Below are 19,379 nucleotides of genomic sequence, written 5' to 3' on the forward strand. Positions count from 1 at the left end.
GGGTGGGCATGGATAGACTCATGCCTACATGGTTTCCTCAAGTGAGAACATTGGAGGACTTGAAGTCCATAAAGCATGTGTCAAACTGCTGTACATGGAAACACAGCCCATGTTAAGCATGCAATAGTTCTGTATTTTACACATTAGGAAGGTGGAGTTACTGGCAACACATCCTAGCTTGCACGCTAGTTATTTTCACAGTTGAAGAATAACAGTATACATCACAATAAATTAGAAATAAAGAATCCAAATTATCCTTGTGCCCATGTTATTTGTAATACAATCTGGCTTTTTATCACATTTATATATTAGGAATTGTGCCTTCTGCGGAAAAAGTCACCAATCAAACTCCCTTAAAACAAAACAAAAACAAAAACAAACAAACCACACAACATAGCCAGGATTAAAGAGAATGGTTTCTATGGCATATGCTAACTATGAAATTCAGTACTCAATTTATAACAATATTTTGTTTGTATTTTCGTCTCCATTCCCACTTCCAAGTGGCAATTTTAGTAATTTGATCAGAAATCCAACACGGAGAACAGTAACTCAGCACAACATTAGTGTCAAACAGCTGAAATGAGATTTTGATTTGCTGGCCCCCTATCCATTACTCACATTACTATAAATCTATTTGATTCAAAGACGTTTGGTGGCAGAGAAGGGTTATAAAATAACTAAAGGTATGCTGCAGCTTGCACTCACGTCCTTCGTGAAAGTTTCTAAAAGTATAAATGGAGACTTCTAAGTGCTGGAGGGCAGGGGAATAAGGGAGGGAGGGAGAGTAATTTTCTTATTCGAGAATTTCCCTATCAACACTGCTTTATTAATTAAGCTTGATTTGTTTGGAGACCACATGTTACTTTGAGCTGAGGTTAGGGAATCTGGTGGCCCTCCATATGTTGTTCGACTCCAGCTCCCAACAGCATAACCAAGGGTCAGGGACAGTAGGAATCCAGCAAATTCTATAGGGCCATGGGTTCCCTACCCACTGACTTAAAATATTATGAGAAACGCCACCAACACTGAAGAGGTCCTTGCTGACTTACATCCAAGCTGGAGACTTACATACAAAATCTCTGCTCAGGTATTTACTGGTATATTCTCGGTGGTGTTGGGCTTACTCTCTTTTGTCTGTGTCTGTAAAATCTGCCAATATGAATAAATCCACCCCTTCATTTCACAGAATCTAGAGTACATTCAAAGTCCTAAGGGGCAAAATTTGGGTAAAGGTAAAGGGACCCCTGACCGTTAGGTCCAGTCGCGAACGACTCTGGGGTTGCGGCGCTCATCTCGCTTTACTGGCCGAGGGAGCTGGCGTACAGCTTCCGGGTCATGTGGCCAGCGTGACTAAGCCACTTCTGGCAAACCAGAGCAGCGCACGGAAAAGCCATTTACCTTCCCACTGGAGTGGTACCTATTTATCTACTTGCACTTTGACATGCTTCCAAACTGCTAGGTTGGCAGGAGCAGGAACCGAGCAACAGGAGCTCACCCCATGGCGGGGAATCGAACTGCTGACCTTCTGATCGGCAAGTCCTAGGCTCTGTGGTTTAACCCACAGGGCCACCCACGTCCCTAATTTGGGTGTTGTTGTTGTTGTTTAGTCGTTTAGTCGTGTCCAACTCTTCGTGACCCCATGGACCAGAGCACGCCAGGCACTTCTGCTCTCCACTGCCTCCCGCAGTTTGGTCAAACTCATGCTGCTAGCTTCGAGAAACCATCCAACCATCTCGTCCTCTGTCGTCCCCATCTCCTTGTGCCCTCCATCTTTCCCAACATCAAGGTCTTTTCCAGGGAGTCTTCTCATGAGGTGGCCAAAATATTGGGGCCTCAGCTTCACGATCTGTCCTTCCAGTGAGCACTCAGGGCTGATTTCCTTCAGAATGGAGAGGTTTGATCTTCTTGCAGTCCACGGAACTCTCAAGAGTCTCATCCATCACCATAATTCAAAAGCATCAATTCTTTGGCGATCAGCCTTCTTTATGGTCCAGCTCTGACTTCCATACATCTTGCAAAGTTGTTTCAAAGAGTTTCCCTCTTTTTTCTTGATGCGCCACCTCTTCTTGAGGTTTATGTAAATTATGTAAACTACCGATGTGCAAATGCGCATCGACGAACTCACTGAAAAACATTTAAATGTATGTACTGTAAGTGCATATTTTTCATTCTGTGCACACAAAATGCATGCAATGTGATGGATTGGCTGATTGATGGAGTGTTAAGGAGATCAAATTTAGCTGCTTAGCACATCCCCCACCCAAAAAATGTCTGCTTGCAGAAACATCTGTTTGAACCCAAGGAACTACAGTGGTACCTCAGGTACTTTATTCGTTCTTGAGGTACGTTCTTAACCTGAAAATGTTCTTAACCTGAGGTACCAGTTTAGCTAATGGGGCCTCCCGCTGCCGCCGCACAATTTCTGTCCTCATCCAGAAGCAAGGTTCTTTACCTGAGGTACTATTTCTGGGTTAGCGGAGTCTGTAACCTGAAGCGTATGTAACCTGAAGCGTCTGTAACCTGATGTACCACTGTACCCAACCGCGCATTGAGCCCTCCTCTTCTTGACAGTGAATGGGAAAGTTTTCTCACACAGCAGAACCTTCACTCACCCCACCAAATGAAATTCTAGATCAGGGATAGGTGGAGGTGGGAATCCAAAATACACCACAATTACTAACATGGCTCACATCCTAGTATTAAATGCCTTTGTCACAAAGAACTAACTGATGGCAGCCCCCCTTCCAGAGAAACCTGCCCTCAGCAAGTCAAAGCCATAAAGGGAAATCTGATCTCACTCTGTTCATGCAGCAAAACCAAAATCTAGCAACTTCAAATGCATCTGCAGCTTGCAAATATGGTTGTTTATTCACGTTCATTAGAAGTCAATGCCAATGCCAATATTTTTAGGTTGCTACCTTAATCCCATCTGTCTTCTCTCTCTAAAGGAGTTCAGCCTCATACCTGACACCGACTGAAAGCCCCATGCAAATACTAACGATACATTATGATCGTTCCCTCACAGACGAATTCGGAAGCAAGCTCTCAAATCTCTTGGCTTGTTACGCCATGTTAAATACAGATATAAAAAGACAAAGTTGTTTATTTTGAGCTTCTATCATAAGGGAGATTGGGCATAACAGAGTACTTTCATGATTATACAGAATGTGTTATTTCCTTATTTGTTGGATACTTGCAGGCTCTTGACCTGGAGCATAAAATGACTTAACGCTGACTTATAAGCAGTGCTTCTTATAAAGTCGTTTCAACTAAGAATTGCTTGGAAATGTGCAAAGCCAAAAATCCTTTGGGTTCTGTCTTTTACTAGACAGAATCCCCTTTGCAGGCATGCATTAATGCCATGACTTTAATTTTCTAGTCATCCGCTTTGCTTGGGGTGGGGGGAGTCTATCAACTCCATTAAGCATGTTTACAAATCCTTTTATGTTCTTTCCCCCTTTTTCACTAGCAACTTCAAGCAGCTTTTGGCATATTTTTCAGGGAAACAGTTAATCAAGAAATGTACTAAATACATAGGGCATTCTAACATTGCCAATGACTTTAGTACTGCAGAGCTTTGTATCTGAAGGAACTGTATCCACCACTAAAATTTTCATTTGCAAACAGAAATTTTTGGAAGCTGTTTTTTAACTGCAAGCACTGGCAGTCAGGCAAACTATTCCAAGGCTGTCTCTCCCTGGCTCAACGCAGTTGCAACACTTCCCAATCTCTGAATCATGATGAATGAGAGATCATGAGCTCACACACTCCCCACACCCCTCAGGCTGGGATGCTATGGTCAGCTGAAACAATAATCAGAATCGGGTTTCAAATATTGATTTACATCGAACTACAGTTAGCATTTGGGACGTGGGTGGTCTAAGCCACAGAGCCTAGGGCTTGCCGATCAGAAGGTCGGCGGTTCGAATCCCCGTGACAGGGTGAGCTCCCATTGCTCGGTCCCAGCTCCTGCCAACCTAGCAGTTCGAAAGCACATAAAAATGCAAGTAGATAAATAGGTACCGCTCCGGCGGGAAGGTAAACGGCATTTCCTTGTGCTGCTCTGGTTCGCCAGAAGCAGCTTAGTCATGCTGGCCACATGACCCGGAAGCTGTCTGCGGACAAACACTGGCTCCCTCAGCCTATTGAGATGAGTGTGCAACCCGAGTCGTCCGCGACTGGACCTAACGGTCAGGGGTACCTTTACCTTTACAGTTAACATTCAGCATGGTGAAGATCATGCAGGTAGGGAGAGATTCAGACCAGAGAGAAAGGGGAATGCAAGCCAAAGAGGAAAAACCAAAATGAATCCCTTGTGAAGAGACTGAGAATGGTCACATCTGCCCCCAAACCATTAAAGACCTAATGGACACTCACACATTGTGATCTATGCCAACAAAGGCTCTGGAACAACCAGTGCTGTCAAGTGCACATCCTAATGGGGGTTTTTTTCAATGCCAAGAGAAAACCTTTTGCTTCATCCAAGTATTTTTAAACAACTCCTGTAGTTCAGACCTTTTAGTTTTAAATCTGTTTTTTAAACTTTAGGGTTGTGGAGAACATTCTATTCTATTCAATTCTATATTTTATTTTATTTTATTTTATTTTATTTTATTTTATATTATATTATATTATATTATATTATAATTATATTATATTATTAGCTCTGTATGCCACCCTTCATCTGAAGATTTCAGGGTGGTTCACAACATAAAATTACAATATAAATAAACACAAAATACCTAATAAGAACAGTGATAAAACAATACCCCCCAAATGAACACATTTAAAAGGACATAGACTGTTAATCAACCAAAGGTCTGGTTGAAGACATGAACTCAACTAACCCAGGTTTCTTACTGGTCTTTGTCTGCCTTACCACTTTGTCTATCTTGTGGGCATGGGGAAAGAGAAGACACCCAGCTAAGATGATCTTTCTAGGGAATGCCAGGGTTTTTCAACCCCAGGGTGCAGCAGAGAAGCACATGGCTCTGTATACCATCTGGGAAATCTACAGAAGTGCAATGGTGGTTTCTGTTTATGTAACTATCATGGCGTCGTATCCTGCAATGGCCCAAATGACGTTCTAGATAACTAAATGAAACATAAGTTGGTTTGCAGGGATAAGTAGACGAACAACATATCAATTTTGAAATGCATTATTCAGACTGAATTTAACTAAACACAACAAAATGATGCCCCAACAAGCAAGTTAACTACAAGGACTGTGTTAATTAACGGCTTAGTGGAGCATGGCAGTAATTTCGTAGCTCTTGCAATTCCCTTTACACTAAAATTCAAAGATATCTTAAATAATCCAGTTAATTCACTGTGCACTTGATACACTTAAATAAAATGGAACATTATCGCCGCGAATGATGGAAACATGCTTTCAAAGATGGAAGATGCAAGACAGTTCAATGAATGAATCATAAACGTTTTTCCACCACCATGTGTTTTACTGACAGAGTGATGGAACACTGACAGCAGAATAACAACAGCAGCAGCAGCGACCTAAATAAATTTATATATTTCTTAAAGCTGAAATAGGCCCCTAAGTGGTTTACAAAGTGCAAAAAGCCACAAATATTTAAATATAAGCACCCATAAATAAATCAGGCAATGTTGCTGTTTAGTCGTTTAGCCATGTTCGACTCTTCGTGACCCCGTGGACCAGAGCACTCCAGGCACTCCTGTCTTCCACTGCCTCCCGCAGGCAATAAAACAATCCAATTAAACAAAGCAATTTAAAAGGTCAGGAGATCAAGGGAATGCCTATGTAAACAGGTCCATTTTCAAAAGCCAACAGAATGCCAGTACAGATGGGGCTATCGTACTTCAGCAGAGATACCCTCCTCCATCATTCCGTATCATGCTGGTTTTCAGAACTGTTCAAGCCCACATTGGCTAGGCTCTGAAACTAGGTGTTCCCACTATGCATTCCAGTTTCCTACAACATTGTTCAGTCACAGCTGGGCTCCTGACTTGCTCCAGTCCATGGACCAACCATGGCCTGCCCAATGTATGAACCCCCACTTCAGAGCCCAGTTTGGGTCGGGTGATTCTCAGAAATGGGGACCTGCAGAGAGATAGGGGAGCTGGCAGAAAATTGTGCAAGCAGAAACGCACCCCATGCTTGACAACTCCGGCCCCTTTGTTATTGCTGTTTGCTCCATGTTTTAAAAACACAATATGCTTCCCACCCCCCTTCCGATATTAATATCCCTGTAATCATACACTGCAATCAATGGCAATATCATTAATAAACCATGGAAATGCCGAACAGTGAGAACATTACTCAGTCTAGAGATCCGTCTCTTTTTATTATGACAGGCATACAACTAGTTTTCTTTTCAGTCCTATTTATAAAAGCCCTTATCTTATTAAGTAGTATCACATCTCAAGTTAAAAGCAGCGAGTAAAGGTACGCTACAAGATCTTTTTCTGGGCTCAGCAGTCCTTAAAGTGAGCTGATGAGAGAATGAAAAGGGAGAGATTAAAAATGATGAGTTCAGAGCCTCACAGGAGATAATTTTCATTTAATCTGCTGAAGTGGCACACGCTGCATTCTGCTGCCTTATTGTCATTGCAATCTGAAGGACTATTACCGAAACAACTTTCACCTACGGAAGAGCAAGGCTGCATATGTAGAGCTTAGTTCTTTAATTCGGAACGCAGCCCTTACCGGCACTAAGCACACAGTTACGAATTGACTTTGAAGTCCCATTAAAGCAGGCATAGGCAAACTCCGGCCCTCCAGATGTTTGGGACTACAGCTCCCATCATCCCTGACCACTGGTCCTGTTAGCTAGGGATGATGGGAATTGTAGTCCCAAACATCTGGAGGGCCGGAGTTTGCCTATGCCTGCATTAAAGCCAACAGGTTTCCAACTGAGGTGCGGGGCTAAGAGAAGCCCATGTAACTCCCGGATACCTCTGCCACTTTTCCGTAATGTTGTACGTGGCTTGAATGGCATGGAGCCAGACCTGTCCCTGGCTCAGTTCTTAACTATGAGTGCTTGTGTGTCTTCCCAATTGACCTGAATTAATCGTACGACAAGAGCACAAAGCAGCCAAGACAGATGGCACTTGCCCAATCTTCACATGTGTGACAGGCTGGGCAGAAATCATGTTGCCCTTCATAAAACAGGGAAAGGAAAGGTGAGACTTCATCACAAGACTTCATTCCACCCCACTCCTTTGCCCCAGAGGCACCCAGTACAAGCTGCTGCCCAGTATGTGGTGGCCAAAAGAACATATAAGGGAAGACTCATTATACTATGAGAATCTTTAGTAAGCTGCTTTGGAGCTATAAAGCAGGATAAAAGTGCTCAATGAAATATGCTAGGATTCCAAACCAACTACAGTGGTACCTTGGGTTAAGTACTTAATTCGTTCCGGAGGTCTGTTCTTAACCTGAAACTGTTCTTAACCTGAAGCACCACTTTAGCTAATGGGGCCTCCTGCTGCTGCCGCACCGCCAGAGCACAATTTCTGTTCTCATCTTGAAGCAAAGTTCTTAACCTGGAACACTATTTCTGGGTTAGCAGAGTGTGTAACCTGAAGCGTATGTAACCCTAGGTACCACTGTACCTGACTGATTTCAGAAGCTTCCCCATGACATTATGGTACTGGATTGTGCACGTTTCGTGCACAAAACATTTTGTTTTGTTTTGCTTTGATTTGATTTCCATTCTGTTTCATGTCTACATGACACATGCAGCTATTCAGGGATTTGGAGTGACGCATCAGACATTAAGCTCTGTTTCCCCTTTTCCTTGAACCCAGGTGTGACTGTGGACATTCTAAACAGGTATCAGGAGTCAGAAATGAGATGGCTGAAATTCAATTACTCGATCAATATATTTGTGGATGGGGATAGAGTGGACCATGAAATAGTCAACTCTGGTTTGGATGACATTGCACTATTCCTAAAACTGGGTTCACAGCAACAGAGTGCTGTTAGGTGGATGTTCATACAAGTGTGATCTGCTGGCAATATCTAGGTTAGATTCCTGCTACATGGGGTCAGCTATGCAGACTTCAGGTGATGTTTTTAAGCACCAGGTAAAAGCAGCTTTGATTTCCTGGCTTTTAATTGCCTTCGGTGGTTTCCCTGTTGATTTTGATGGTTTTACTGTTGGAACATTTTTTTATTGCTATTGTTTGACAGTTTCATTACCTGGTGATCCAAGGACTTTTACGCAGAAATGTAACGAACATAAAATAAACTACTTAGCAATGGCTTGCAGCACAGTCCTACGCAGGTTTTTGCAGAAATAAGCCCCAGAGTCTGAGGAAACTTGCTACTTAATAATAGTAATAATATTTAGATGTATTAGTCACTTATTACCAAGGTTTCCAAGCGACTTACATAAACATAAACACATTATATCATTAAAAATTCATATAAACCATTAACATTAATACTGAAAACACCTATAATTCGCACGTGCACAGGGAGACCACCCCCACCCCCTGGCATAAGAGCCAAGGGGAGTTTTGGCAGCACACTAACAACATAACAAAATCAGCTCAGTAAATAAGAATGCAGAGATGTAGACTTGCATACATATCTAGCAACCAGCTAATGGCATCTGGCAGCTTGGTCACCATGCAGACTAAGCAACAATTACTCCCGCCAGCCACACTTTCTTTTTCATTTATTTATTTTTTAAAGTACACGTGGGCCCTGGCAACACAAGACTGTAGTACCCTCATTAAGTTTCTTGCTTAGGGGCCTAGGCAGCCAGCCCTGCCCCATTCTGGAATGCCATTCCATTCTCTCCTACACACCACTTTCCTTTTCCAACTGATAGTCAACATTTCATAATTAGTGAGCATGCTCATTTCACATTGGGGTTTTTTTGTGGGGGAGGTTGCCCCCTTTGGTGGATTTTTAATTTTTTTATTTTCTAAGATTCTGCAATACTGGGGTCCCCAGCCCTACCCTAAGTATAGGACTAAAAGGTAAAGGGACCCCTGACCATTAGGTCCAATTGTGACCGACTCTGAGGTTGCGGCGCTCATCTCGCTTTATTGGCCGAGGGAGCCAGCGTACAGCTTCCGGGTCATGTGGCCAGCATGACTAAGCTGCTTCTGGCAAACCAGAGCAGCGCACGGAAACACCGTTTACCTTTCCGCCGGAGCGGTACCTATTTATCTACTTGCACTTTGACGTGCTTTCGAACTGCTAGGTTGGCAGGAACAGGGACTGAGCGACGGGAGCTCACCCTACTGCAGGGATTCGAACAGGCCGACCTTCTGATCAGCAAGTCCTAGGCTCTGTGGTTTAACCCACAGCGCCACCCGCGTCCCGCCCAAGTATAGGACTATCCCTCCTGTTTATCAGTGGTCTCAGTTTGTCTACAATCCTGTCAGCGCTCACTATCCAAGTTTGCTGTTTAGCAGGACTGATAGCAAGAAAGGGAAATGAAATTCTGGAAAAGTCATATTGAGAAACAGCATCTGCTGTTCTGCACTACACTACACGTTCCGTTATATATGTATATATGCTAACACTCAGAGCCTCTGGGACTAAATGGAATAAAGATTGCATATGAAACCACGTTCGTTATCTTTATATATTTCCGATCCCTAGAATAAAAACGTGTCTTCGCTTCAAAGACTGTATGCAACATGTATGCAACAATATATTTGCAGCACAACATAATTTTCCAGGCTGGTTTACAGCCTCTGCAGGTTTCACTTCATTACTAGTCAACTTACTTAGTCTCTTAGCAGCCTCAAGAGCATCATTTGCAGTGTCAGCCACGAAGAATCTCTGAACTGTGACCCCGTGATCAGCCATCAGTTTCTTACTCTGGTATTCCTGCAGGTTTAGCCATCGTCTAGGGGCCAACTGAACAGCCTACAGAAATGAGATGGGGAGGAGATCACAATGTTCATTATGAGCAGTTCATGCAGCAGTCAACAGAGCTATTAAGCAGCATAGTTGTGGTCACCTGCAACCTGCCATAAACAAAGCTAGGAAATAACTCTTTAAGATTTTTGCATAGAGTACACTGTATGCATGTTTATGAGCAAAATATCCCGCATCCTTAGAAGAAGGCATTTAGATGGCACCAGTGTATGGTACAGTACTTCTTAATTTTATCCAGGTGTGCTCTAGCTTCTGTGAAATAAATTGCATCTTGATGGTTTCCCTCTCCCAAGCTCCCAAAGCACAAAACATCGTTATCAGGTTATTAGATTAGGTTGTTCACGCTTCCATCCAGACAAGTCCCAGTCACAATATTGGGGTTTATTCTTGTGTAACTGTGAGATTTTCAGTCTTAATTTCAGTGCAGTTCTCACCTGAGTTTCAGACTTTCCAAGCATCCCCAAATGAACAAGAAACGTACATTTTTTTTAAAAAAGGCATCAGGGCCAAACAGGTTCTAAATAAAATCTATATTAAAAAAAAGAGAGAGCCACTGTGATCTAGCAGATGTTTCATCCATATCCACTGATGGATATCTAGCGGAGTACTGGTTAGGGAGCCCTGTGCTGCAATCCTTCATCAGCCATGATTTTGTTATGTGCTCCAAATCTGGCTACTTCTCTCCTCAGCTATGCCCCTAACTCCTTCCAATTGTGGCTGAATTGTGCAGAGAGAGAAAAAGAAGATGGGGGGAGACAGAGAAACCTTTGCATGGAACTGAAGAGGGTTGAATTGGCTGTTAAATTTCTATTTCCTATACAGATCTGCAAATCTAAGAAACGGGGCAAGTTGGCCCTCAGTGCCGAACACAATGAACGCTTAAGATCTAGCCTACTATTACAATCTTGTAACAGCATGGAATCTTCTAGCGCCACAACTATTTCAGATTTTGCTGCTATAATCACTTTCAAGTTGACCTAAAATTAGAACCTGATCAGCTTAAGCCGCTTCTTCAAGCCCTATGATCCTGTGCATACTTACTTTAAAAAAATAAGAATTATGCTATTTAAATATTTGTGAGCATGGCTACATTTGACACTAGCTCAAACCAAAATGCCAAGATTAAAAGGTGTCATAGATCTTGAACCATGGTCCCTGGGCCTCATCCCCTTTGCCACTCAGGCATCAGTCAGGCCATATAACCACAACACATTATCAAGCTGGGATAGCTCAGTCGGCAGAGCATGAGACTCTTAATCTCAAGGCTGTGGGTTCGAGCCCCATGCTAAGCAAAAGATTCCTGCATTGCAGGGGGTTAGACTCAATGACCCACATGGTCCCTTCCAATGCTATGAAGGGCTCTGTGGCGCAAGGGATCAGTATGTCTGTCTGTTAACTAGAAGGTTGGTGGTTCGAATCCATCCAGGGATAGCTGTGGGCAAGATTCCTGCATTGCAGGGGGTTGGACAGGGTGACCCTTGGCTTCTCTTCCAACTCTACAATTCTATGCCCCCGGAGGCCAAAATTGTGAACTACACAAAGTCTAAACTCCATCCAACCACTGCCTGCTCCACCTGGAAAACCAAACTTCAAGCTACGCCACACGCAGCCCAGTGTTCAACATATACTATGTAAGGAATGGGGATCCTGTGGCTCTCTAGATGTTGATCAACTCCCGTTTCCGTCAGCGCCAACCAGCACAGCCACTGGTCGCCAAAAGTGAGAGCTGTAGTACCAACAACATTTGGAAGAAGAAGAAGAAGAAGAAGAGGAGGAGGAGGAGGAGGAGGAGGAGGAGGAGGAGGAGGAGGAGGAGTTTGGCTTTGATATCCCGCTTTATCACTACCCTAAGGAGTCTCAAAGTGGCTAACATTCTCCTTTCCATTCTTCCCCCACAACAAACACTTTGTGAGGTGAGTGAGGCTGAGAGACTTCAGAGAAGTCTGACTGGCCCACGGTCACCCAGCAGCTGCAGGTGGAGGAGCGGAGACGTGAACCTGGTTCACCAGATTACAAGTCCACCGCTCTGAACCACTACACCCTGCACTATATGAAACTGCTTAAGCGGCTAACTGTCTGAGCAACTCAGAGGTCCTGGACAAGCTTGCCACAAATTCTCACTTGCTTATACATCCTGAAACCTTGCTAACTCAACGCGCAAGGTGAACCCGCCTTTTCGCCCCAACACTGAGTATGCCAGTTCTTCCCTTGTACTCTTCTACATGCTTGCATTATCCAGCATAGAGGTGCAACCCTGCAAAGGACTGGCCCCATAATGAGTTACTAACAATCATGTTAGAAGTCAAAGTAAGGGCATAAGAACAGCCCTAGTGGATCAGGCTAGAGGCCCATCAAATTAATCATCCTGTCTTCACAGAGGCCTATGGGAAGCCTACAAGAAGGACCCAAGTACAACAGAGCTCTCTAAATTTGTGATGCCCAGTACAGTGGTACCTCGGGTTAAGTACTTAATTCATTCCAGAGGTCCGTTCTTAACCTGAAACTGTTCTTAACCTGAAGCACCACTTTAGCTAATGGGGCCTCCTGCTGCTGCCGTGCCGCCGGAGTACGATTTCTGTTCTCATCCTGAAGCAAAGTTCTTAACCTGAAGCACTATTTCTGGGTTAGCTGAGTCTGTAACCTGAAGTGTATGTAACCTGAAGCGTCTGTAACCCGAGGTAGCACTGCAACTGGTATTCAGAGGCGTGTTGCCTCCAACCATAACCAGTCCTCCATCCATTTGTCCATTCCTCTTTTAAACCCATACAAGCTGGTGACCATCGTTGCCTCCCATGGGAGGGGGAGTCATAAGGGTGTCATATGACCATGTAAAAGTATTTCCCTTGGTCTGCCCCGCATCTTTCAGCAGTCAGCTTCATGGGCTGCCCCTGAGTTCTAGTATTATGAGAGAGGGAGGAAAAACTTGCTGTAAATAGCAATGAGAAGTCAACCTAAGCAACTGTTGTACTACCCAGCCGTGCTGTAATTACATTCTATGTCCTGTGGAAGACATCCTCCTTATGGAGAGATGAACTGTGCCCCTCTGGCAGCTAACCTGCTAGAATCAAACAGCTGTTCATCAAGCAAAAAACCACTATTGGTCCACCAGCTGAGACAAAACAGACACATAGGAATTATTTATTAGATTAATACTGCAATGTGTTTATATCTATCTATATCTATCTATCTATCATCTATCTATCTATCTATCTATCTATCTATCTCTACACACACACATAGAGTGGAGAAGCAGGTTCTTTCTCGACAGCTTTGCATTACAGGGGGAAAAAGTAATTATCCCACAGCTATATACGTCTATGGCTTGCATGCAATATTAAAGCCTTATATCAAAAGCAGCCGCCCATCTGCTGCTGCCTCTACTTTACGACTGTACATCATGGACCACGACCATCAAAACATGCAAGTTTTGTAGGATGCAATAAATAGGCAGCGCCACAAAAAAAGTGAATAACACAAAACAGTAAGAACGTGTTGACTTCCCTTGCAATAAACTGGCGTTTAAAGAGTATATTTGGAGATTTATTTATTTATTCAATCTACACAGGAGGGCTGGAGCTGGAACGAAAAGCTTTGTTATGTGCAAGGAACGCTGTATGAGAGAGAGAGAGAGAGAGAGAGAGCGCTACAGGCTCTCAAATGCCTGGGAATGCTACACAGAGTGAATCTTCCATGGAGGGAGCACTTTATAGCCCAGTTGGAATGTACGCAGCTCAGCTTATTCAAGCATGCGATGAACAAGCCTCAAACCTGCCTTTTGTGTGCTCAGCGCACCACAAGTCAACATTTCCAAAGATGTTCCTCTTTAGTCAGGCCATTGGTTGACTGACATTCAATGCCCTTTAAAAATGTCCCGGGGCAGGAGGGGTAATTAGGTTGCTCTTGTTTTTAATTTTGATTATGTATTTTGTGGTTCTATAGTGTGGTTTTATCCTGTGAACTGCCCTGAGACCTGTGCGTATAGAGCGGTATACAAATTATTATTAACTCCCCAGGCTAATTGACCATCGTTTCTAATGCCCCAGTCAGGAAACTTCTGATTACCAGGTTCAGAGCATGCCGGGATCTTAAGCCAACTCCAAACCATGGTTTATGATCTTCGCTCATTCTGGTCTTAGTAGGTGTAGTCTCCCTAGCTTGGACATAAATGGAACTATGGTTCATTAAATCAAGAAACACTGAAGCACAACACATGAGGTTTCCAGCAAATGGTACCCAAGAAGATTTGCTGCCTCCAACTGTGGAGGAAGAGCACAGCCATCATGGCTAGTAGCTAATCCTAGCCTTCTGCTCCATAAATATCCCTAACCCTCTTTTAAAGCCATCAGAGTTTGTGGCCGTCTCCTGTGGGTGCAGGTTCCATGGTTAAATTATGTGCTGTGTGACAAAGTACAGTGGTACCTCAGGTTAAGAACTTAATTCATTCTGGAGGTCCGTTCTTAACCTGAAACTGTTCTTAACTTGAGGTACCACTTTAGCAGTGGGCCTCCCACTGCCACCATGCAATTTCTGTTCTCATCCTGAGGTAAAGTTCTTAACCCGAGGTACTATTTCTGGGTTAGCGGAGTCTGTAACCTGAAGCGTCAGTAACCTGAAGCGTCTGTAACCCGAGGTACCACTGTTCTTTTTTTCCTTTGTCCTGAATCTTCCAACATTCAGCTTCACTGGAGGTACGAGAGTACTAGCGCTGTGAGAGAGTGTAAAAAAACCCCACAACTTTTCTCTAGCCAACTTCTAATATGTCACCCACAACTTTTCTCTAAGCTAAAAAGTCCCAAATGAGATGACTCAATTGGCTCTTGGTTGCAGAACGTGACAAAGACAGGCTGTGATGCTAACTTCAAAATGACCCAGACTTTGGCTTGCCTTGGGCTGCCCAAAAATCCTAATGAGCTTCCAAAGCTCAGAACCATTCTGAGATGCACTCCTGCCAACCGGAAGAGGTCTGGACCTTTTCCATATCCTGCTATTCTTACAAGATGCCTCTGTTGCCTCCACAGCACAGTTCAGACCAGCCCCAGTCCAATGTTGAAGCTCGAAGCTAAGGAAGAAAGTGAGGGGGAAATGACCCTGGCTTTGGGTTTTTTATTTCAAAGACAGCTTCAGAGGCCCAACGCATCTCAGAACAGGCTACATACTGATTCCCAAGACTGAGGCTGGAAAGATACATCCTCATCTATGAAGTTGACATGCGCTTGCAAGGCGCTCGTAGGGCTTCCTGGATGCAGTTCCTCACAGACAAGCTCTCCTTCAGCCTTGAGGGCTTTTAGATGCAAAGCCGGGAATCAACACTCAGAAGGAAATGAGCTCAGGCACTTCCTCAGAAGCAGGCAACCCACCTCTCAATGGAAGAGGAAGCCTTTGACCAAAGGAAGGAGGCATGTGGCTTAAATGACAGTCAGTGATACCTCGGGTTACATAGGCTTCAGGTTACATACGCTTCAGGTTACAGACTCTGCTAACCCAGAAATATTGTTGTTGTTGTTTAGTCGTTCAGTCGTGTCCGACTCTTCGTGACCCCATGGACCAGAGCACGCCAGGCACTTCTGTCTTCCACTGCCACCCGCAGTTTAGTCAGATTCATGTTTGTAGCTTCGAGAACACTGTCTAACCATCTCGTCCTCTGTCATCCCCTTCTCCTTGTGCCCTCCATCTTTCCCAACATCAGGGTCTTTTCCAGTGAGTCTTCTCTTCTCATGAGGTGGCCAAAGTATTGGAGCCTCAGCTTCACGATCTGTCCTTCCAGTGAGCACTCAGGGCTGATTTCCTTAAGAATGGATGTGTTTGATCTTCTTGCATTCCATGGGACTCTCAAGAGTCTCCTCCAGCACCATAATTCAAAAGCGTCAATTCTTCGGCGATCAGCCTTCTTTATGGTCCAGCTCTCACTTCCATACATCACTACTGGGAAAACCATAGAAATATGGGAAAACCCAGAAATATTACCTTAGGTTAAGTACTTTGCTTCAGGATGAGAACAGAAATCATGCTCTGGTGGCACGGCAGCAACAAGAGGCCCCATTAGCTAAAGTGGTGCTTCAGCTTAAGAACAGTTTCAGGTAAAGAACGGACCTCTGGAACGGATTAAGTACTTAACCCAAGGTACCACTGTAATAGGCAGTTGCTGTCTAGTCAACAGAGAGCCCTTGTTGATGGGTTGGGGAAGGCCCCTCAAACCCTCCAACAGCAATTTGCAAACCTGGTGAGAGTCACAACTCCGCTTATTTAGGTTCGGAAACTCCCGGCTGCCTTCTTAAAGGCAAGAATAAAATGTGTAAGACCAAAAAAAAAAAGCAATGCACATTTTTACTATGATTTTCCTTTCTTTTCTATTTTTTGCCCTTTAGATGATGGCTCAGCATGCACAGTATTTGCCGAAAACAGGCTGAAATTGACATTTGCTGAAGCTCTCGCAAACTAAGTTATTTCCTTTCCACCCCAATCTGGGTAAAGAAGCGCAGCTTGGCTTTGTGCATGGGCCCGTGCATAGGAGCCTGCCAACGTCCCCCCTCCGCGTACAACCGCTTTGAGCGAGCGCCAGGCTCCGCGCTGCAGTAGGGGAATGGAGTTGCACAGATGCTTAGAGCTGTCAGAGGTGACCTTGAGGCTCGCAGCCAAGTTCGCTGCACAGTTAGCTGGGGTTTGTGACAGGCTCTTTGTTTGCCTCTGCAACTAAGGAGCAGCAGGAACGAGGACCTCTGGGGGCAACTAACAAATGGGCCTGGAAGAGCAAGATGCATTTGAGGCAGAGGCAGAAGAGAACTCATCGCTTAACCTCAAGTCACTCAAGGACTTGTGCGCTGGGGGGGGACAAAGGAAGCAAAAAAGAAAGGTCCGTTTTGAAAACCTCGTCTCCCTCTCTATAAAAACTGCAACACGAAATGAACATGATGGGATTGCAATAAAATGGGAGGGAATGAAGGGACAGATAATCAGCTTTTTATCCTTTCACTACAATCCTATGGGTCAGTTTTGGCATTCTGCTCACTCGGGTTTCTGCAAGCGCCTTTCCACGCCTGTATTTGTCTTGTTTTGTAACCTTTTTAAGATCATGACTGCTGCCCAATTATTGTTCATTTAGAAACATTCATCAGTCCTGGAAAAAGCTTTCTAAAACACAGAGACCAGCTTTTCCCAACCTGGTGTGCTCCAGATGTTTTGAACTACAGCTGCCACTGACAGTGTTGGCTGGGGCAGTTGAGAGCTATACAGTGGTACCTCGGGTTACAGATGCTTCAGGTTACAAGCGCTTCAGGTTGCAGACTCTGCTAACCCAGAAATAATACCTCGGGTTAAGAACTTTGCTTCAGGATGAGAACAGAAATCGTGCAGCGGCAGCAGGAGACCCCATTAGCTAAAGTGGTACCTCAGGTTAAGAACAGTTTGAGGTTAAGAACAGAGCTCCGGAACGAATTAAGATCTTAACCTGAGGTACCACTATAGACCAAAAATGTCTGGACAGCACCAGGCTGAAGGTTGACACTGGCCATTACGATTAATGTCACAGATGTAAAAGCACCATGCACATTTTCAATGTCATTAAAATACCACAGGAATATATTTAAATTATTCTTGCATTGCAGTGGGTTGGACTAGATGACACTTGGGGTCCCTTCCAACTCCATAATCCTATGATTCAATGAAAACATCTTGCAAAATATTAAACCTATGAAACCTTAAAATGAGCTATGGAGAACCTGTGGCCCTAATTAGGTCTCCTCATTTGGGTCATAATGTGGCTTGCACTAAACCACACCAACCTGACACCACAGGACTTCTGGCTCAGGGTATGGAAAGTGAAATTCAAAAGGAAGAACCAGGAGAGTGTCTCCAAATTCTTTCCAGCTACTAGAATCAATAACTTTTTTACTTTTTGACATTTTTCTTGTCACCAAAGCTGTCAAAGTGACCCACAGAGGGTGGGATATTCCGGATCCGGCCTCTGGCAGGATTCCATATCTCGGCCCTGCCTTAAAAGCATCTCAAACAAGAAGTTAGCAATGTATTTTTGCATGGTGAATGTCATTTATGTTTTTATTGGTTGGTTGGATGTAGCCGGCTCTAATGTTTATACTGTGCTGCAAATCACTTTGAGACACTTTTGCGAGTACGCTATTGATAAATATAAATGATCATAGGTCCTTTAAACATTTTAAATTACAATTCAATAAACAAGAAAACTTTTCAGATTATAAGAAGTTGTGCGAAGGGCTTTCCATGTTCACTCAATGTTGGGAAATTTAATCTATGAAAGGGTATGCCCTTAACATATGCAATTTTTAGACAGTATTTCTACAGCATCCAATCCTGTGGTTAGTTCCACTACCTTGGTGCTGGGTGGCTTGCAAGTGACAGGGTGGCAATCCCAGATTTGCCTGCTCTCTGAACCAGACAAACAAGAGCTTATGCAAATGAAATTCCCATTCCAGGTTCAGTGCCGAACTGAAAAGCGATACCATCCAAGGCAAAACATCGTAAGGCGTTTTCTCTTTGAGCCAATTAAGTGAGAGAATGTACAGGATGGAGACTAACATTGTGCTAACGCCAGAACGATGTCACCCATGCAGTGTGAGCTGTTGTGATTCCTCAACCCCAGCCCTCCCTAGGATACAGGTGAAGAGAAAAACAAGCAGTGCTGCTTGGGGCAGAGGGTCCCTCTGTACCTTCCACAGAATAGGGCAAGCTCCAATAAAAGCCACATGCCCTTTTCACGATAGAAGCAAACACTTGCAGAACTTCTTCCAAGACGCACGACCAAGTACAATATAATCCTCATAAGACTTCAGGTGGCCTCAACTCTCCCCTGAGAGAACATCTCTCCATAGCAGAGGTAGGGAAGGCTCACTGGAAGCTGTCCAGGGTCCTGATTTCTTTCACCTCCGCTTAAAAAGACCTGACCAGGCTTTGCCTCTGGCCTTACCTGCTTCACTCTAAAGCTACTGAAATATCAGGACAAACAAACAAAGAAATGAACAAACAATAAATAAATAGGCAATAAGTCCTTGTTTCCTCACCAAATAGAACATAGGATAAATCAGAATAGCTGATTAGAAGACAACAGATGAAAGCCATTTTGGAAGGTAAAATATTATGTACAAATCTGGATGCGAGCCATTTTGCAGCTACATTCAAGAAATATGAATTCTTGTCAAAGCCCACAGCTATAGTACTTTCCCCCTTCACAGATTTTCATTTAGTCATTGGCCAATTTCTTAATATATGCTCAGAAGAGACAAGTACACGCTCACGTTCACAATGAACAAACTTTGCAGGTTAGTTGCTAGGCATAGGATTCTGGGAGAGAATAAACCCAAAAGCCAAGTACAATGGAGGGCACCATTGGTACTCCTGCTGGTAATCCTGCCCCCCCCCCTTGCCAGGGAAAGGATGAGAGAAACCACTGAGGGGGTGCGTAGAAGCAAGGGATTTGAAGTGTCTGTCTGTGGCGATCACACAGGGTCCCCGGACGTTTGAC

At 44.0% G+C, this 19,379-nt stretch overlaps 1 protein-coding gene across 1 annotated transcript in view; it reads right to left on the reverse strand.

The window, feature by feature from the left end:
• Positions 1-19,379, reverse strand: part of SUCLG2 (succinate-CoA ligase GDP-forming subunit beta) — a 216,116-nt gene that overhangs the window by 148,714 nt on the left and 48,023 nt on the right. The window contains exon 2 of the mRNA XM_083426277.1: positions 9,733-9,874. Coding sequence (XP_083282403.1) covers positions 9,733-9,874 — 142 coding nt within the window. The remainder of the gene's footprint in view (positions 1-9,732; positions 9,875-19,379) is intronic.

The sequence above is a fragment of the Podarcis tiliguerta genome (assembly GCF_965153285.1).
Source record: "Podarcis tiliguerta genome assembly, chromosome: 2".
In the NCBI taxonomy this organism is placed as follows: domain Eukaryota; kingdom Metazoa; phylum Chordata; class Lepidosauria; order Squamata; family Lacertidae; genus Podarcis; species Podarcis tiliguerta.